This window comes from Perna viridis, chromosome 10, assembly GCF_037379345.1.
Source record: "Perna viridis isolate PV_CMFRI_1.1 ecotype Kerala chromosome 10, ASM3737934v1, whole genome shotgun sequence".
Taxonomy (NCBI): Eukaryota; Metazoa; Mollusca; class Bivalvia; order Mytilida; family Mytilidae; genus Perna; species Perna viridis.
Window position 1 is genome coordinate 27,387,714 of NC_142454.1, and position 20,851 is coordinate 27,408,564.

General features: G+C 32.2%; 1 protein-coding gene across 6 annotated transcripts in view; it reads right to left on the bottom strand.

Annotated features, from left to right (window-relative positions):
* The window catches only part of LOC148605207 (uncharacterized), a 72,751-nt gene that overhangs the window by 26,949 nt on the left and 24,951 nt on the right, over positions 1-20,851 (bottom strand). For all 6 annotated transcript variants that reach the window (XM_088550743.1, XM_088550742.1, XM_088550745.1 and 3 more), the window contains 4 exons: positions 18,605-19,568; positions 13,558-13,640; positions 12,575-12,680; positions 11,886-11,990 (listed from right to left, as the gene is read on the bottom strand). In XM_088550743.1, coding sequence (XP_088406869.1) covers positions 11,886-11,990; positions 12,575-12,680; positions 13,558-13,640; positions 18,605-19,568 — 1,258 coding nt within the window. The remainder of the gene's footprint in view (positions 1-11,885; positions 11,991-12,574; positions 12,681-13,557; positions 13,641-18,604; positions 19,569-20,851) is intronic.

The window sequence follows — 20,851 nt, forward strand, 5'->3', positions numbered from 1 at the left end:
CCTTATGTGATTTTATTAGGACGCTTACCCTACTGGTGCACATGGTCCATGCTCCCAGTTTTTAGGAGTCCGAGCTGCTCATTTGCTTTTGTTACTTGGTATGTATGATTTTAGTTACTTTATGTTCTTTGTTGTGTATGTCTGTTAACATGTCTGGTCTTTGTCCCTGGATTACATTCTTTTCATCACCGCTATAACCTTGGTTATCTTGATTACTCTTTCAATACTGTTCACATATAAATGTATCCTAAACAAGCATGTGACAATATGAACAGAATTTAAACAATTCACATCAATAAACCAATTAACATGTGATACAAGTACCTTCCTGTCTATTTGTACAAATTTGGCCTTGACCTTTGACCTGTGACCCTGGAAATTTTTAACATAGATTATGAAATATGTAAGGGCTAATCATGCACCAATTTAAGTGAAAAACCATTGAAGAATATTGGTTAGAGAGTGTTTAGAAGGATGCCATGGAAAAACAGATGACCTTAGCATAACTCGTAACTCACAGAGCTACAACTAGTTACATTTGCTGACCTGATTATATACCTTTAAGACAATCCTTATTTTTAGGTGTATTTTATGAAAACTGAATTTTGTGTGATTTTAACTGTGAAGAGAGATTTACAATTTCTAGAGCATCATTTGCAGTCAAAATTTGTAGAAACTACAGAGAATCTGTAAAAGTAAACATCTCTGAAACAAAACCAACTATACTTGTCATCATGAACTCTCTGATTGTTATGGTGTATCCATCTGCACCATGAAAATTGATTTGTTCAACGTATCATAGCTTTCCTTTCCTCTTTTGTCAACCCTGGACTTGAGTTTTTATGACCAACTTGGCAGGTGTTTCAAGAATAGCAGAGGATGCTTACCCAACCAAAGCATCTGGTCAATGCTCCCAGTTTTTAGTGGAGTCAGAGTTGCTCATTTATTTTTGTAACTTTGTTTGTATTATTTTGTGTTGTTTGTTGTGCATGCCTGTTTTCCCTGTCTGGTCTTTGTCCCTAGATTACATTCTCTTAATTTCCGCTAGAATCTTGGTTCCCTAGATTACTGTTGATTATAAAACATGTGTAGATTCTTACCTATTTCAGTTAAAATAAACAACTTTCTACTATCCAAAGGAATAACAGTGGAAGAAGTTCTCAACACAGAAACCTCAACATTTGGAAGTGAGGCATATTTCCTATTTTTACATAACAAATCTTCAAAAATGGAATTCCGTTTCATCTTAGTATTTCCTTTTATATCTATCAAGGCAATACAAATCTTAATCCCTGGACATTTCCTTTTCGTCCCACGTCCGACTTTTGTTTGTTTCCCCATTTAGAAAGTAAACAAACCAACTGATCAAAGAATACACAAAAGATTGTCAAAATCATATTCTGTCTGAGTATTTAAAACAAATTTTAATCAACACTTTGTGACAAAAGACACGCTTAATGCTTTCTGAACAGATAGCTCTATAGGAAGAAGTGTGGCATTTAGTCCTAATTTGTCACAGATTGTATACCAATATGGTCACAATTATCCCTCAAATAGCTGTATTCAACAAACATCTTGATTCAATAATAAACTTTAAATGGACTTAACATTATTATCAAATTAAGAAGTGTGGGCGGCAATTACAGCCAAATTTTACGATCCATCTCTAACGCTTTAACAACACCATAACCCATATTCAGCCCAATCAAAACTTATCTTTATTGGGTAAAGGTGAATGTTTAGTACCCTGTAATAAGATGGTGCCTGACTTTTTCATTTCTTTCCCTCTAGGAGATAGGTTACTTTATCAATGTGGTCAACGATGCGCTCAAATCTTTCACAATGGTTACAAAGAAATTTTAATAGATTTAAACCAGCTTATGAAAATTTTCATAACATTAAATTGCAGATGTTATCAACTTTTTACGTGTTGGGGTCAAAAATCACTTCTGAGGTCACAACCATCAAAATCATTTGAAATTTACAGGTCATGAGTATCTTCAATCACATCTCCCAAGTTGTTGTCAATTTCAAAATTATGTATGAAATGTCAACTTTGATCAGATAAAATATGCACAACTCTCTCAGGGGTATCTTAAAAATGATATGGATAAAATTCTAACAAGAAAACATTACTGTGAAAATTTTTTCCCCTTGAAGCTAGATTGCAAACTACACAATGATAGGTTTTCTTTCAAAGCATACAAATTAATACAATATCACATTGCTTCTAGGGAAACTTTGATAGATTCTTTTTTTAATGGGTATAGGTATTTTAAAAAATGCGGTAAAACTCAGAACATAAAGAAACTTAATAGCTACATGAACAATGCTCAAATATTGGGCAACTTTTAAATTACCATTTTTATGGTACAAACACAAGTTTTATTTTTATCAGATTTTGAAATTGTTAAAAAAATTCAAATATGACAAACAAAAACATATCATTTGCAATATTCAAAAAATGCAATAGTGTATTGGTACATGTACTTTTTTTCACAAACAATTCAAATGGCTACAATAATTAATAACCCAGCTACAATGATTTTAATCCTGTTTTTATCTCTTCAGGCAATTTAAAAAAAAAAACTGATGTGACTGTTCAAATGTACTGTATGTATTTGAAAGAAATAAAGGGGAATTTTCATAACAAAATTTTTGTACTTTTACAGTATGGGTTTAACACCAAATCTCTAATTGGTATCTTAAATTAACACAAAATAACAGAAACTGATATAATTTTATACAAATTGGTATGTTTGTATTTTATACTATCTACTAATGAATTCAACTATCAAAGATAAAAGATTCTTAAATAAATTTGTTGACCCCCCCCCCCCCAAATCCCCCTCATTATGGAATCTCAAACAGCTGAAAAAAGTCAAATTTATTCCCTAGCTAGGAGGACATGAACATAATCAAAATTAAATGACAAAGAAAAACTGTCCACCCTTTTTTTTAAAGAAAACAAAAATATTTCCCTACCTGTCCTACTGGACCTGTGGAACAGTTTATCAAACTGTATCCCCATCCAAGACTTGGGTCTAGCCCTCCTCTCGGTTGTGTTCCTCACCATCACATTCGACATCCTCAACGAAAATGAACAAATCTCACAAATGTACGAAAATTTTCAAGTGTTCAATTATCTCCTTCAATAACCTTGTCTCTCTAATTATATAAACTTCTAATTCCCTACAGCAAGGTTATACTTTCCTGTAAATGATGTGCAGCTCTCCAGTCAGAAAAGGTTACAGATGAAATCTGAATATTTTATAATAGCCACATGTGTTTTCACTAAGTCTGTTTTGAAATCTTGTATAATGTTACATCTGATTTGTATTCTAGGCCATAATCTTGTGCGAAATGAAGAAAATTTCAACCACAAAGGTTTTAATCCTAATACCATTAAATATTATTCGTAGATCAAATCTACAGTTAAATTTTTATGAACAAAGTCAACTATTAAATGCATGAATTCTGCAGATATCAATACAAAATCTTATGTCGCAAGTAAAGACCGCATTGATAAGTCCAATCAACACCTCAAATTTATCAATCCAAATTGTCAAAAGTTTGAATATCATTTTTAAATGATTCAAATCTGATAACGTTGGAATTTTCTTATTTGTACACAAATTTGGCACACTTGATCATACTGTAGACATTTGACAATTGTATTTCAATGCATACTTGGCTCCATTAAGGTTTTGAACATGACTTGCCTTTATGTAATATGTTTTATGAGTCAGATGATGAAACAAAAGAATTTGTTAGTCACCACTTTTGGCCCAAGTGATGAAACATTAACAAAGAAGTGTTAAAATCCAATATGCAAATCAAAAATGACCATCAAATGATTACTCTGCAAAATCCAAAAATTAGCCAGCTCAGTTTAATTAGTCCTGTCAAGCCATTTTCAAATTTGACCTTTGATGTCCCACTTTGGCAGTTCAAACAAAATACTTTATCCAAACACATTTTATGACACTAGTAATCCATCAGCTACAACTTTCTTCAAACTGTAAATTTTCCAAAAAAAACTCAACAGCATTTTCAACTGGCAGCACAAAGACAGTTCAAAAGGGCACTTCAACACCCAAACATTTTTCAGCAATCAGCTGAGATCGAAAAAATGAGAATAAAATGGACAATGAAGCACGTCAATGAGCACTGAAGAAACACCTAATTGCTGAAATCTACGAGAAACTGACAGATGAGCAAAACTACATCTGTGATGTACATTACACATCAATCATAACTCCACTGACAAATGGGAAATAGATCTGCACATAAAGTGGGGAAATTCTACTATTACTAAACTAACTAAACCATGGACTTTCTTTATTATGCTTAAAATTGATAAAGGAAGAGGGCAATTTAGTTCAATTTATGCCATTATAGACAATTTACTCAATTACATAACAAATTTAGAATAATGTTAACCTTCGATAACAAGCATGATACACTGGGTCTTAAAGTCATTAAAATATAACCAGACATTATGATTGGAATTTAGAGTGGGTTTTAGTTGTCTCCACTTTTTTCAAGTAAACATACATGTACATGTATTATTGAAAGCAAAAAAAGCATAGTCTATCTAAATACATGTACTACTACATTTGAACTATTTAAATTTATATCTATCACTTAAGCACTGAAAACAAATTTAAAAATTGAACATCATTTTTTTCAATATATTGAAAAGGGAAAATCACTTTTTGGCCCCACCATTCGCCACTTTAAAACTATGCCCTAGACTTGTAACTAACACTCCTTTCGTGAAAACTTCAGAAATCTTCACAGAGAAAAGAAACGCAAGTACAGCATTTGAAGATCAGTTGATTGGAGAGATGTTTCAGCAGACTTTTGAGTCACTATTGAAGTTTTTTTTTTCTCTACAATTTACCATCTTTAAAAAAAAAAAAATAGCAACTGTTCATTGTTTAAAGCAACTCTAGTAAAAACTTGAAGTACTTCTGTACAATACAGATTCATTACAACTTAACATCAAACAAAATTTTAAAATCAACACAATTCCCACTGCACAATTTGGCAAAGTGAAAACTCTAGAACAAATGGGGCATTACCAGTCTGGTTTTGTTGCATCAAGCATAAAAAAAATTACATAAACAAGAAGAGGAAATCTTTGTTAAAATCATCAAATTCTCTCTAAATGCAGAGCCTATAATTGATTCAAGCTGATCTTTATGTCTGAAACTGATTTCTGATTTTTGAGTATCTTTTATTCTAATGTGTAAACCACATAATGTAGCATGTAGTAAAACTTGGTTTGGTTAAAAATGTTCAATTCAATTACATTTGAAAATGAAAAAAATACAGTAAATGAGCATGCTTTTCTTTCAGTTTTCAGTTTTGCAAATCAAAAAAAATGTATGGTTAAAAAGGAAACATGGTTTATTCTCATGCAATACAAAATGTAGCAAGGTATGCGTGTATCCATGATTACAGAACTGTTTCTGTATGAACAAATGCTTACAAATCTTAATTATCAGTAGTAGCACCAGAAATTCTGAAAAGGGGGTTGGGGGAGGACAACAGCTGGCTTAAGAAGGGGTACCCTAGTGATTTCCAGTTTTCTCGACTTATAATCAATTAAACTTGTTCATTATAAGGGCCTATAAACACTCTTCTGGATCTACCTATGTCTATAGTATTAATATGTTACAAGCTTCCAATCAGTTTACATAAAAAAAATGGTTATTCCACAAATCCAGTCTACCACCCCAGACCATGTATTAAAGTATGCTGTAACAAGATCAAGAAGATGGATGGGGTCATGAATTTGGAAAAAAATTAAAAACAGTGAAGAAATATTATATAGATGAAATGATAGATTATTCTCATCAAAATATCCTGCTAGCTTCCATGCAGTTCAAATTTATCTGTTTGCTGAATATAATGATAAAATGATGAACCCGATTAATTTTAATATGAACCAGAAGACACAATGATTGTTCCCACATCGCAAAACTTTCTGTTTTATGCATAAAAATAAATATTCTCTAGCATACATGATGATCAATGTTTATACAAATGGATGATTTTAATTACCATAAACACATGCAGGATATTTGGAGTCGGGGCAATGATATGTATGCACCAGTACATTATACTTTTATGCAAATTTTTCAAACAGAAAAAGTTTTATTAATCACCATTAAATTTGCTTTTACTGCATTTATACAACTCAGCAAACTTAATATTATGAGCTGAGACATGTACTTTACTAGAGTTCTATAATTTGAACGCTACATAACAATCAGGGTTTTAACCTTCAATTTTGGCTCGGCAGTTTGGTAGTCAATATATTTAGTTCTTTACAATGACAGAAGAAATTTTAGCAACTCACACAAAATTAGTGGGGTCAATGGTTCCCTGCTAATTTCGAACTCTGGATCATTTTTTTTCAAATGAGTTTTCAAAGGGGTATCCAAAAATTCATGATAGAGAGGGGGCAATTAACCTAGGGGCAGGGCTTCAGTAATTTCAAGATTTTTGATGTGATCAAACTTTATGAACCTGAGAGCCGAACCATGGGATCTGCCTTTGGTGTTACTATGTATTTTACAGCAAGTTGCTGCTAAGATTAACTGATTGATTGATTGATCGATTTTAAGGTAATTTGACTCTTTCAATTCCAATGGTTAGTGGGAAAGAAAATGTGAGCCCCTAATTTAATGGTATACTCAATATAAGTAATCTCCCTTTAGCAGATGCATACAATGGCAATTACGGTCATGTTACATAGATATTCTATAATTAAACCAACTTATTATCGACAGAAAAGTATTTTCATGTTGCTGTATGGTTTTATCTTCAGTGTTATTATCAGACTACCTTATGGATTAATTCTTATTTCTAAAAGGATAATATACCTAGGGGAGCTAATCAACATACATCAAAGTAAGTATTGCTATACTCAATTTTCATATGGTTAAGTGCGATAGTACAACATATGGCTGAAACAAAAATCAAACTTCCAATGTTAAATGGTGTTTTTCAGAGGTTTACCATAATCACAGTCGCAGACCCAGAGTTTTTGAAAAAAAAAAGGGGGCTGACCAGCATACGAGGGCTTGTTCTGGTGACTACTACATTGTAGTAATTTTATATATAATCATCCAGAATTGTTAAGGATAGGGGTACTCAAATGATTTATAAAATCATAATTTCTGTATTGGGATCATCAACATTCCTTTTATGATAGGGCCCAACATAGCAAATTTGAAGACCGTATGGACAATTCAAGACTACACTTTTTTGAGTATGGATGATTTCAAGAATAAATATCCATTGCACAGATGTTTGCTGAATGATATATATTTTGTGCTTTAATGTAGCTTTTTATCAAGATGAATATAATTGCCACAGCCTTCTTTGGGTTATAGTTTATAAATACTCTCTGAAATGGAAATCAGAAAACTACCAAATACGAAATAGAGCTTACTACCATTAGGCCATATATTGAACTACTATGAGTAGAATCCATTTCAGCATTTTCATGCCGAAAGATGGACAAATGGACAGCAGAATATCAGACAGGCATATAAAAACTATACTTGAAACAAACTCATATACTAATTGTACTATAATTAGTTTAACTTCTATATGCCCATAGTTGACTAGACAAACTGAATTATTCATCATCACAGGCATTAATGTTTCATATAATAATTTGGGGTCAACCAAGGAAAAGGAGGCAACCCAAAATTTTCATGATAAAAACAAATTCCTGAGAAAAGCATACCTTCATCACTGAAATGAAGTTGATGACTGGTGGTCCATACAAAAAACTTGGATAACCAGTAAAGCATGGCAATCATGATGTAACATCCAGCCAGAAATGTAAAGTAATCATAAAGAGTCCTGGAATTCACAGAAATTTCTGTCATAGTGTAGTAAGTAGCATTGTATGGAAACACAGACCATAAGCTTCTAAATAGAGAAAAATCTAAACATATTCCTTCCATTTAGTGCAAGATGTTGAGCTTAGGTATCCAAAAACTACATTTCCAGTTCGAAGAAATTTTTTTACACTATATTGTCCATGCCATTCAACACAAGGTTAAGTAGAGAACTTCATTTCAAAGATACAGACTGAGTGACAATAGCTGTCAATTGCATTGCCTTACAAATTCTTGAACATGAGCACAGAATTGTCAACACTGACACATGTAATTTAACCTAAAATTTAACATATCATGGCAAATTTCAAAGCCTAGGCTAGGAATTCAATCGAAACACAGTTCAAATGCAGAGAGCACCAAGAGTAGATCCATCCAAATGCATTAGTCTTCCAAGAACAAAAAAGGCACAACAATTTCTTCTACATGCCCATAGCACATGGAAATGCATGTCAACCTTAAAGCACAGCAGTTGTACATCCCATAATAATGAGTTATCTTCCATTGGAATAAATGTCAGAAACACAGCAGTCAAAACAAAGAAACAGACAATCTAACACGTGCCATGCTCTTACTCCTCAAAGAGCGTCATATGGGGATATGTGATACATATGACTTTATTATCTATAAACTTATGGCGATATAAATCTCTCAGCTGGCTACTGGAGAGTGAAATGATTGGGAGTATATATGCCATTCAAACTCACTGGTGCAGGATGTTTACAAACAAAAATTACATGTTCATGCACAAAATTGCTCAAAGAACCCCAAACAAATAATGAAAACACTGAAAAAGGTTATGTAATTAAGAGCCCATTGTTTACGCCTTAAAGATTTCTTTAGATTCTGTCAAGTTGCGTTTTATCTAATCTCTTCTCTATTGACCGCTGACAAAAGTGTGTTAAAGTATTGATACGGTTTTGAGTATGTTTAAATAGCCTGAAAGTGGTACTTAGATATTAGGTATCCAATACTGGTTTACCCTAAGTTTCCATTAAGAATGAATTTGACACTTTAAAGTTTATGATTTCAAATGCATGTGAATTGTTTGACAATGATATTGATTTAGATTTACAATTCGTGTTTTGGGTGTGACGAGAAGGCTTGTTCTTTCTTCTAATACATAGTTGCTATTGTGTTCAACTAACGAATTTATCAAATGAGAAACTAATATCATGTCAATTGGTATTAAATGACTATGTGTAAAGTCTATAAGGGCCTTGTCTACCACCCACTCCAAAAATAAAATAGTTTAGGTCTTTATTTTATATTTAAATAGAATGAAAATCTAACACCGCATGCTTTTAACACGTGTTACTCTGTTTTGTGTGTGAGTGTGTGCGCGTGTGTGTGTATTTCTAACTTTTTACAGACCAGTCATGTATATGAAAAGCTCTATATGTACTAGGTACATGTACAGATGAAGAGAGAGATAGAGGTCTTCTGGTATTTCTTTTTACAGAATCAACATCAGCTTTTTAATAAAGAAGCAATTTTTGTTATAAAGTTCAACCATCCCCCATCAAAAAAAAAATACATGAATATCATTAGAAACACTTTATAATACCCTAAACTGTAGTATGGCTACTGTTGTCTTAATTTTTTACTGCATTTACAAGCTCAACAAGACAATGTTATCCTCATTAGCAGAGATCCCCCAAAACTCTATAATAAAATGATCTATGGAACATCACAATCATAGACATGACAATCATACCTGCAGCTTCAAATACTATAAACAAAGAATATAATCAGACCCAAGGCGCTCTGTAACATACCAAAAACACATGCCTTACATGAAACAGTTCCCAAGACTGTCAAAAATAATTAGCTTTTATCATGATTATCAAGTTCTTCCAAAGTCTCCACCTATCTTTTATATTTACAAATGCACTGTTATCATTAGCTTTTTTTTTGCTAAGGGGGTTCATGTACCTGATATAATATGTAAATTATTAATAATGCCATGGGAACTTTTGTGCTACCCAAGATTTTTCTTATTGTTTCTAATGTAAACAATTAATTTGTTTATCAATTATGTAAATTTAATTAATTCAATTAATCAGTCTTTACCTTTGACCAGTAACATTTGAGACTTCGAAAAAAAAAATTCACTAAAAAAATTAGCTGTTCAATTTTTATGCCTAAGTAGATTAAAAGTTCTGAAATTCAACATTCCAGAGAGTCAAACTATGAGCAAATCTAAATGCATATCCCTAAGAAGTACGAAACAATACTTTAAAAGTCCACTAAATCTTCCAAAAAACAGTCCAGTAGCAAGAAATTTCAAAAGAGGTGTCAAAAAGGTAAGAAGAATTTTGGGGCAATTATTTCCTGTCTTCAATAGTGTTGACTAATATTTAAGCTGGTTTTACCGTCAATATTTTTAGTTTTTTACCCTTAACGGAATCCCTTTCCCTGACTATGATGCTTGGATAACAACATCATTGTCAATTTTTCACAAGACATAGAAAATGTTGACGTCTTTCCATGAAGTACCCAACTTTTTAAAAGGAGGTTAAATACTACAAACAGATAAAGATGATTCATTTTCGCCTTTGGAATTCTACATATGAAAGAAATCTAATACCCATTTGTCTGTTAATTTCATCTTGAAAGCAAAGTATTAAATCCCAATTAGATCCACAGATTCTTTATTTACACTGAAACTCTATTAACCATATAATTACCTCCTCCTGGGGAGGAAAAACACCTCCTCATAGAGGTAATGGGCTTCATATGAATACCTCAAAGGAAAAGCACTGAATACCTCATTAAAGTTTTCAAATCCTTCATAACTATTCCTTGAACTACTCATATTCATTAAGCATCATATAATTTAATGTTTAATAGGCAAGATGTTTAACCGAAATCCAATGGTACTACACTTCAGAATGTATTTTTCTTGTTCCAATTCAAACACAATATCAATTCTTTTTTAAAAACAATCCAAACAGAAGATAAATCAAATTTTGGCCTCAAATGTATAATATATATAATAGCCCAACACTTGTAACAAAATAAACAGCTTGGATAAAGCTGTACCCTGAATATCGATATCTAAAGTTAGATAACTATGTAAGACAAATCCAGAAATTATCATGAAAAATATAAGGAAATAACCTCACAGGAAAAAAAAAAAAGTTTCTACATAAAAATAAAATCCCCCCCCCAAAAAAAATCCCACGAAAAAAAAATTTGGTTATTTTATGATATATGGAAGGGTTGACGAACAGATGGTTAAATGCTATAATATGTTTGTTAAAAGACAAAAAAAAAAGACAGCTATAATATGTCTGTTAAAAGACAAAAACTAATAAGAAAAAAAAAGGAAAAATCAACCAAACAAATGGCATGCTTTTTATGTATAACATTTAAGGATGGGAAGCTTTGATGGGACACTAATAGATATAACATATCAAGATTCTTTCTTGAACTGTACAGAAAATTTATTCTCATTACATTTTGAATACATTGCCTTAACAAATGATTCCTGGTTATTGCAAGAATATCATGTCCATTTTTACTATCTAAAACAAAACTGTCAGAAATTAACATGTTCTATAATTAAAAAACCACAATCTTATACTTCTTACATAAAAGACTTTTTCCTCCTTTTTCATAATTCAAAAATCATTGCAGAAAAAAGTGTCCCCCCTTTTTTTAGCAAAGCAAATATCATGTCATACTCCTGTAGGACTTACTGAAATCTACTTTTGTTAGAGAAGGTTGATAAAAAGACAATATGCTTCTACTAATAGATTCAGATATAATTGATGAAAAAAATACCCCCCTTATTTAACTAAGCAAATATTATGTCACACACTTGACAAACTTACTGATATCTTACTTGGCTTGTGGAGGTAAATTAAAAAAAAATCCTCCTACAAATTCAGAAATCATAAACCATTGCTTACAAAGTTATCTCCCTTTTTTATGTCACACACTTGACAAACTTACTGATATCTCTCTTAGTTGGTGATGGTGGATCTCTAATAGTAGTTAGTTTGTTGGACTTGTTAGTGCCCATATTAGTTCTGGATGCTACAGATGATTTCCTTGGTACTGTTAACAAAATGTAAGTGTTAATGAAGTGTTAATGATGAAATATATACAAGTGAAAAAGTGTTAACAAACAGAAAGAATTTAGCTGAAACCTAGAAAAAGAAATCAAAAATACAACAAAAGAAATGCTTTCCATACACCAAAACGTTCTCAAGTCTAACGTATTGTACAAGGTATATCAGAGTTCCCTCCCCTTGTGACCATAACAAAATATATTGTGCATTCATGCATTTTAAGTGCATTGGAGTTTTCCTTCATTCACAATGTAACTTTAAATAAAATAGTTTAATTTTCACTAGTGTGGATTGTATTTTAACACCAACTATTCCCAACTTACAAATCCAACAAGAGCTACTTAGCCTATCTTGTTACAAACAAGGCCATAATTTTTTTAATGTAGCAAAAATTGAATTCTGATTGATCCTGCCCCTTACACTACATGGCCATCCAACACTTGTGCAGCATCATGATTCCGTAGTTAGTAATTGTTTGTACTGCTTGGCTGCTTCCTTAAGACTGGTTTCCTACAGCCTTGCCCGTATGCTTACCCACCCCACCACCAAAATAGTAACCCTTTTACTTACAATCTGTAGGAGGGGGTATACTGCTTTTGACTGGCATAGACTGCCTCCTCAAACTGACCCTGTCTCCAATCTTACTACTTCTGTCTGTCATAACCCTAGAAGATCCCTGAAAACAAAACATGCCTGATCAATGTACAAATCGAAAAAAATGAAACTTATGAATAATTGATTTGGACAGGTGTTCAAACCATCAAAATGACCCAATGAATGTCACATTCTAAGTATACAGAGCCTATGAATATTGCAGTAAAATCCTTCACCACCCAAAACAAATCAATCTCCAAGACTACCAAATCTCCCTAATTGGGGAGTGGTCAATGGGGGAGATTTCATGTAGCATTATATATCAAGGGGAAAATATGCAAAAATAAGATAAATATCAATTTCTTATGAAAATTATCATATTACTGGTTCCCTTCTAATACTCTTAAGACATTTTTGGAAACATGCTTCCCACTGCCAAATATTCATCAACATGCTGATTTTCTAGATCTTCATTTGTTGATAAAAAAAATAACAAAAACAATATAAGGTCCCAAGGCGGCTCATTCGACAGACTTCAATGTATGTACCAACCTTAAGATGAGATACTATTTTTGTTTAAATAAAACATTGCCAATATTGGAATGTAGATTGCTTTAAACTACATGAACTTCAGAATACCTTGTATTGACAATCAATTTATGATTGTGGCAACAAGTTTACTCAAATAGTTGTAACTATACCAAACATTGATGTTGCTAGCTTCTTGCAGTTTTATATTAGTACAATGGATGTACTTTTGCTTAATGACCAGTGAAGTTTTTTACAAGTACAGTGTCACTATCAATATATTTAATCCTGCCTTAACCAAACAAATATTGCATATGATTATGGTATACAACACAAACATAAACATGATTATGATATACAACACAAACAAACATGATTATGGTATACAACACAAACATAAACATGATTATGAATAAACCTGATAATGGTACCTGAGAAATGTTAGACACAGTGCTAGATGTACTGTCCCTTCTATCCCTTTTTCCAGGCATTAACAGTTTACCCAGTGAGGGATCTGGAATAGAAAAACATACATGAATTATACATGAAAATAACATAATCATTATTAGTATTGTGCTTATAAATAACACAAAGAATTTGGTATTTCTAGTCAGAAAAATTTCCTCACATTCTCTACATAAAATCAGCTCCTAGGCATTAAGTCATATTGAAATCTTGCTTATAAAGACATCAAGATAGACAGACAAGCAGAAAAACATCTCCCTTTATGAAATTATGAAAGATGAAGCTCATTGTTTTTATTTATTTAAAAAAAAAAAAAACCCAAATTCCTGCACATTTTGTGGATATTTTCCTATACCAGATTCATATGATTGACAAGCATTTGTTTAATTTAAGTGTATTTTGTCTAAACAAACAATACATATCATTATACCAATTTGAGTTCAAAATATTTTTATACACAAAAAGAAGACCATTTTGCCTTAGTTTATCTTACCTGGATATACGGCATGACGATTCCGAGACCATGACGAATCCAAACTAAATTTTCTTTGCAATTTTTTGTGAAAAAACTTGAACATGGTAATTTATATATCCCTTTCAGAAAACTGACCACCAATTATCTCCTAATTGACAATGTAACCAAATGCCAAAATTAAATATTAACCATATTTGTCAGTTTTCAATCACTTTTCTATGGCAATTCACTGTAAATGGGTCAAACTACTTAATTATTAATATTGGATATTGATTTTAAAATTAGATAGTGTATCATGGATAAACATAATTTATGTCATTTTCCATAAAGTCACATAAAACATGTGATACGCAAACTCCATTGTTCATCTCTATTGATTGGTCATATTTTTATCTTGTTGATCAATAACTGATTCTTGTTTCTGATTAAACATAACTGTTCCTTAATCAAATTCAGTCATTTGGATATGGGCTATCAATCCAGATTATTGATCTGTTCATAACTTCATTAAAACAATTGAAAATTGCAATGCAAAGGGGAATAACTCTAATTCTATGAAAAGCACGGATACTTTAAAATCTATTGATTAGTATAAATTGTGTTATAAAATTCATAATCAACCATTTAGTAAAAAAGCATAACAAGCTATTAACGATAATCAATTAACTCCTTTAAACAACAAGGAAAAACTGCTATGTTCGTTTATTTTTTTAGTTAGATGTTTATTTTTGCAGAATCTCTTTTTTTTGTATTTTGTTTATAAAAAAACAATGTTAACCTATTTCAGTACTTGGACTTAATTTAAGCTACTTGTAAAAATTAACAAAATAATTTGAAAGGGATAAATATTGCAACATTTAGATAAAAGATAGATGTTGCAATTTTCCGATCAATTTCTCCTGCTTGTCAATAGAAGGAAATTAATTCAGTTCAAAACACAAATAGAGAGAAATATCATATTGTATTTCTCTTTAACCTTTTAGTGAAACTAGTTTAGATCAATACTAAACTTGGCAATTGCAGCCAGAGGCATTCATTTGAAAACACTGCTGGATTATATTTTATTTATTCATCAAGCTAAATGGTTGATTGATAGAACGTTGGCGACAGAGTTTGTGAGGCATTATGATAGTACCACTTGACTTTAACTGATATTCTCTAGAAGATAGCTATTTGCTGGACCGCAGTTCTACTGAGTTGTAATATTTTCAACACGTTCAGTTTAAAGTTTTAGATCATCAATACATAACGTCAATTTTTTTATGTATTTACTAATGTAAACATCATATTCTTTCATATCCATTACGTTAGTAATTGCCTGAGGCAGAATGAAGAATTGGCTTTAAAGCTAGTAACCCTTAAGCAGGGGTTCATATTGGCACTGGTTCCAAGTATGGGACCTCAAATTTATGATGAAGGAAAATATCATTAATCTATGACCTTGAGTCATGGACATACTATACTTATAATTAATTTTATTTTTAAATAGAACTTCTTGTAGGATTTAAAAAGCATAATTTCATAAATTCTGCTTTGAAATAGCAGAAAATCATGTCTTATTATGAACAATTGCTTTCTAAAATTACATTCATTTGCTTACAGCATTATTTCCACATGACAAATGTAACACCATAACCAAGAAGCTTAAAATCAGTCATTATGACACATCAGACTCAGTAAAGTATGGCTAATATCAGGCCTATGCTTGGAAATCATCATTTAATATCAAGTGCAGGTAAAGTATGCCTTAAAAGCATTAAACAATAATAAAGGTGTCAAGAACATAATCCCTGTCATAAAAAACCATAATTTACACTTAAAATATAGCTCCTGTATAAAAGTCATGCAGAGCAGATGCATCACTCTTTATATATACATGTTCTCATTTCAAGGCAACTATTAGATTTGTGTATAAAAGTGAATTGAGGTGGATGTGGTAGGTATGTTACTTCCCTAAAATTGGCAATGTATGGGTCAAAACGAAAACAACAGGGCAAGACATGGGGTCAAATTGACAAGCTAGCCCAGGACAGAAGAAAATGGAAATCCTTCTTTGACAACCTATGTCAAGGAATGGATGACAGGGTTTAAGGAGGATGGGTCAAAACAGTAGAAAAATAAACAAAAAAACAATGAACAATTTAATTCTAATAACACATTAAGTAGACAAAACATGTATGAAACACCCACAGGTTCATTTAGTAGGACAAGTAATCAAGAAACGGTCCCCAAATTTTTGCAATGCTGTTTTTTTGTGACTTGCTTCTCACTAACTCTAGGTTTAGATATACCCACAATGTCCATCCCTCAAACAGTAAATCGTTGAAGGGCATTGTGCCTTTTAAAATCAGTGTTCAAAATGGGAATTAAAAAAAATAATAAAAGTAACCTTTATTGCTTGCTAAAAATATATAGGATTAGGAATAATTTAAAATGTCTTGAGCAGTACTTTATCCTATTTTGATATTATGAAACCACTGACATGGTAAAAAGAATATTTTCAAATGACACACACGCTCCAACTAAGGCCTGGAGATTTCAGGCGTGATGTGTGATGTACGAATCTGATAAGCCAATGAGTTGCACATGCTAAGTGACTTGTGTCTATTTCAATTTATATGCCATCACATACATGATCCAGTTACAATCAAATGTCACGAGACTCTGTTCATGTTCATTTCAGCAAGATAATGTCTGGTGGGTAAGAGAAAATTTCATCAGGACATACAACAGTAATTTTAATCATTTTCAATAAGTTGGCCAAATGAAAAATGATAAAATTTCATTTTTATAATGCACATACCGGTAGGCCAGCTTCAGACTTGTGGTATATCATAATTGAAAAAAACCAGGCCTACTTTATGGCAGACCCCTTAGATTATTATAAGTCTTAGAATATGGAAATCTACGTCAGTATTAGTCAGTATTTAGAAAGGCAATATTTCTAAAGTTAATCATAGTTTTACAGCATCTGACAATATCTCTTTATATATTACCATTTGCTCCCCTATTACAAGTAACTTGTAGAACTTAAAAATTGTAGTCATCCTAAAATATCGAAATAGAGATACAAATTTGTTTTTCTATAAGTGGCCAGAGAGTAGAAAATCAGTGATAAGACTGAGCTTCTGTGAATTATTACCCCTCACTCCAACCTCCTAAAAAAGACACAAACAAATTCAAATGGGTCCACTGGAGGAATTAAAGGTGTCCCAAAATTATCATCACTTAAACTGATTCTTTATGATCCTCAACATAACAGCTTTTTAGCATTTGATAGATCATGAAGTAAAAAAAAACAAAAACAAATCAGTAATAAAAAAAACATCGCTATTATTACCCAGGTAAACAATTAATTGCCCCTTCCTACTAGAAAATAGATCCTGTGCCAAATGGTTCACTGAACAGTTTATTATTTTTACATGGCCCCCATAGATGCAACCTTCATCAAGCCATTGCAGAAATAATGTGATAACTTTGATGCCAAATCATGAAGTAATATGGCAGAAAACTATTTTAGAGACTCTAAAGTGCATTAGAATGCTATCATCAGCATTAAGATTGCAGTGTGTTTCAATAAATCATCATAAATTTATCATATCCCATGCAAGTTAATGAAAATGATACCTATAAAGCCTCAGGTTGATAAATTAATAGCCATTACAGAAAATTGATACTGATAAAAAGTGAAAATACAGCAATTTGACAACCCTCCCCTTCAGATAATAAAAAATGAAAATAAAACATTCATTGAAGTCAAACCAATCTTAATAACCAACTGAATTCAGCAAAAATCTGTCTCAAAAGACTATGATTAAAACATCCCTATTTATCATATTTTCAGATTAAAATATACAGTTTTTGCATATAAATGCATTACAAAGATATTTTTGGGTCAATATTTATAAGCTGATTGTTTAATCCCTAAATTGTTCACCCTATATCACACCCCTAGATCTACACTGTATATAGTACCCCAAACTTGGAATATAGTTAAAATTTATGATATAATGAACATGACATGTCAAATCTTAATCACATGGCATATCAACCCTCCACTATATCACCCCTCAGGCCACTGTGCCTTCAGGTGACATAGGAGTCTAGGGATGTTATATGACATATGATACAGATTTAGGCATGTAATACCCCTGTGTTCTGCATTCAGTAAAAAATTAAGTTGGATATATCAAGAAAACCTGTCTTATGTGACCATGATTTTGCACTCCCTTTGAAGGTTACTTTACAATTTTTATTGTAACATCACAAAAAAGCACTTGCCAAACTATTCTTGTGGCCTAACTGTCAGATACCAAAATTATATTTATATGCCTGCATATCAACTTTAAAAACAAGCTGAATACTTCATTCAGTTGTATAGCATCATTATTAAAAACTAAGAAATTTTTTTTTCAGTCCATTTCAAAATTGATTTAACTTTTATAAGCCATTTTTCATATATTGAAACACTTTTTTTACATGGGGCATTGATTCCATCAGGGGAGAAAACTTAAATATTTCTATAAAAGGAAACTTACTAGAAGGTTTGTCTTGCTTTGAGTTCTCTTTATCATTCTGCTGTCCAGCTTTGTGTATATCTGAGATGCTACTCCGAGCTGAATTCACAGCTGAGTGAAACACAGTCCCGCTTCCGGATTCATTAAGATCTAGTTTATGAAGTGAACTGGCATTTGACACTGAACTCATAGAAGACTTCCTCTTGAGCACTCCAGGGGGAGGTAACTTGCTTTTCCTCTTGTCAGTACTTTCAGCTCTTCTCATAGGAGGTGGAGGCCCACTAATGCTGAGTTTGCTTTTAATTTTGCTATAATCAGGAGTAGGCATGTTTGAGATCTTTTTTGGTTGTTTAATTTCTGGTTCCTTTTTAGCTGGAGATGGAGTACTCAAGTATTCCTGAAGTTTACTCTTAACCTCAGATTTTGGCTTAGGAGGTGCACTTTGACTGCTATCAATCTTATTCATTACTGCATCCCATTTGCTCTTTGGAGGAGTTCGTTTAATAATTTTTGGAGGTTCTTTTTCCACTTTCTTATTGTAACGCTCCTCAGATTCAGACTTTTCTTTGTTTTCCTTCACAACTTTCTTCACATTTTTCTGTAATTTATTTTTTCTATTCTTTGCACGTTCTAATTTTTCTTCCTCCGTTAATTCTGGGACTGGCTGTTTTATATAATCAGCAAGTCTTGAGGCAACCTTCGGCTTTTTATATTCTGTTTTCTCTATTTCCTTTTTCTTAGGAATTGCCTTTTGAGGAGTTTTTGAGGAAGAGTCTTTAGTACCTGTGTCTCCTTCAGTTTTCTTGTCCCCATCAGTTTTGCTTTCATCTTTGTCAACAATCTGGAAATTGACCTTAGGTGTGTCTGGAGTAACGGCAGTCGGTGTATTGTCTCCTTTTGTTTCTCCTTCCTTTACGGGATCAAGTTGTTGATCAGCTTCTATTCTCTCGTCTTCAAAACTATCATCAGGTGCTGGAGTTGGAACCTGAGAATAAAAAAAAAAACAAGCCTTAAAATCATGATTTCCACAGCAATTGAGATAACTATCATGTGCTTCAATGAGAGTCTGTTTTGGTAGATGGCTGGGAATGTTGTGATTTCCAAGTCCTATAACTAATATTAAATTAGTTTCATAGTATGCACATCTACAATTCATAATGATATACCCTAACTGATAAGGAAGCAATCATGCCTCTACAATATGTTACAGATGGATGGACTTACAACATTTTAATGCAGCGACAATTTTCAGTACAATTTTAAAAGACAATTTCCCCTTTAACATATACCTTAACTCTTTAACCAATGTACAAACTGCTTCAGTAAAGACATTTTTAGTAGTTAAGTTTAGTCAAGGATTTAGCCAAGGAAATGGGAAGGCAAGGTTTCTGCCCCTTCTGACTGGAAATGACTCCTACATTTAAAAAACAATTACATGTGTTTTTGATAAATGCTTCAAATTGTGAATATCTTTGAAAAAAACATCCTGAAAAATGGCCCCTTTTTAGAATATCTTCCAAACCACTGCGAGCCATCTTAATTCAAAAATCCATACCATAGAGAACAATCTTACAGGATAATTAAAGTAAAAAGTATCTAATGAAGATAAATAGTAGTAAAAGTTGATGATATTAGAGAAATGAAATACTCCATGTTTAAACAAGAGAAACAGGAGAGATGCTAGAGGAACTAGGATTGACAAAACATAAGAAAGAATCAACTACAAATTCAATAAGGCATTGCTCACCTAGAATACCCCATTCTGGCCAAAAAACATTACGTTTTTTGAAAGTTTGGTAAATAGGTAGGAATTATACCCAAAAACCTCACAATAAGCATAGTTTTGGATTGAGACAGTTCAAGGGAAATTTATGTTATTTTTCATAAAGGCTTCATCAATATTCAGTACATTTGTACTACTAATCGAAAAAAAGCCTAGTATAGCTTTGTTGTTTTCACTTATAGCAAAAGTTTGCAGCTTCAAGAGGTCTTAATTAGCAAATCAAGAAAATTCAAAGAATTCTTTAGAATTTGCCTCTTAGCCAAAAAGTACTTGAAAAAACACTTCAGAGCAATTTGTAGTTAGAAAGTCAATTAAAAATTGCTTAGAAAAGCAGTTCACAAACAGGTCACTTTAAGTAAATCGAAGAAATAAAATGTGGATACTAAAACTCTAATGCAAAAACCAGTGAAGAAAAAAAACAACGAACTGGCCTCTACTTCCGTTGAAACTTCTCTTTACCGACTCTTTACAGAATGAAGGAACAA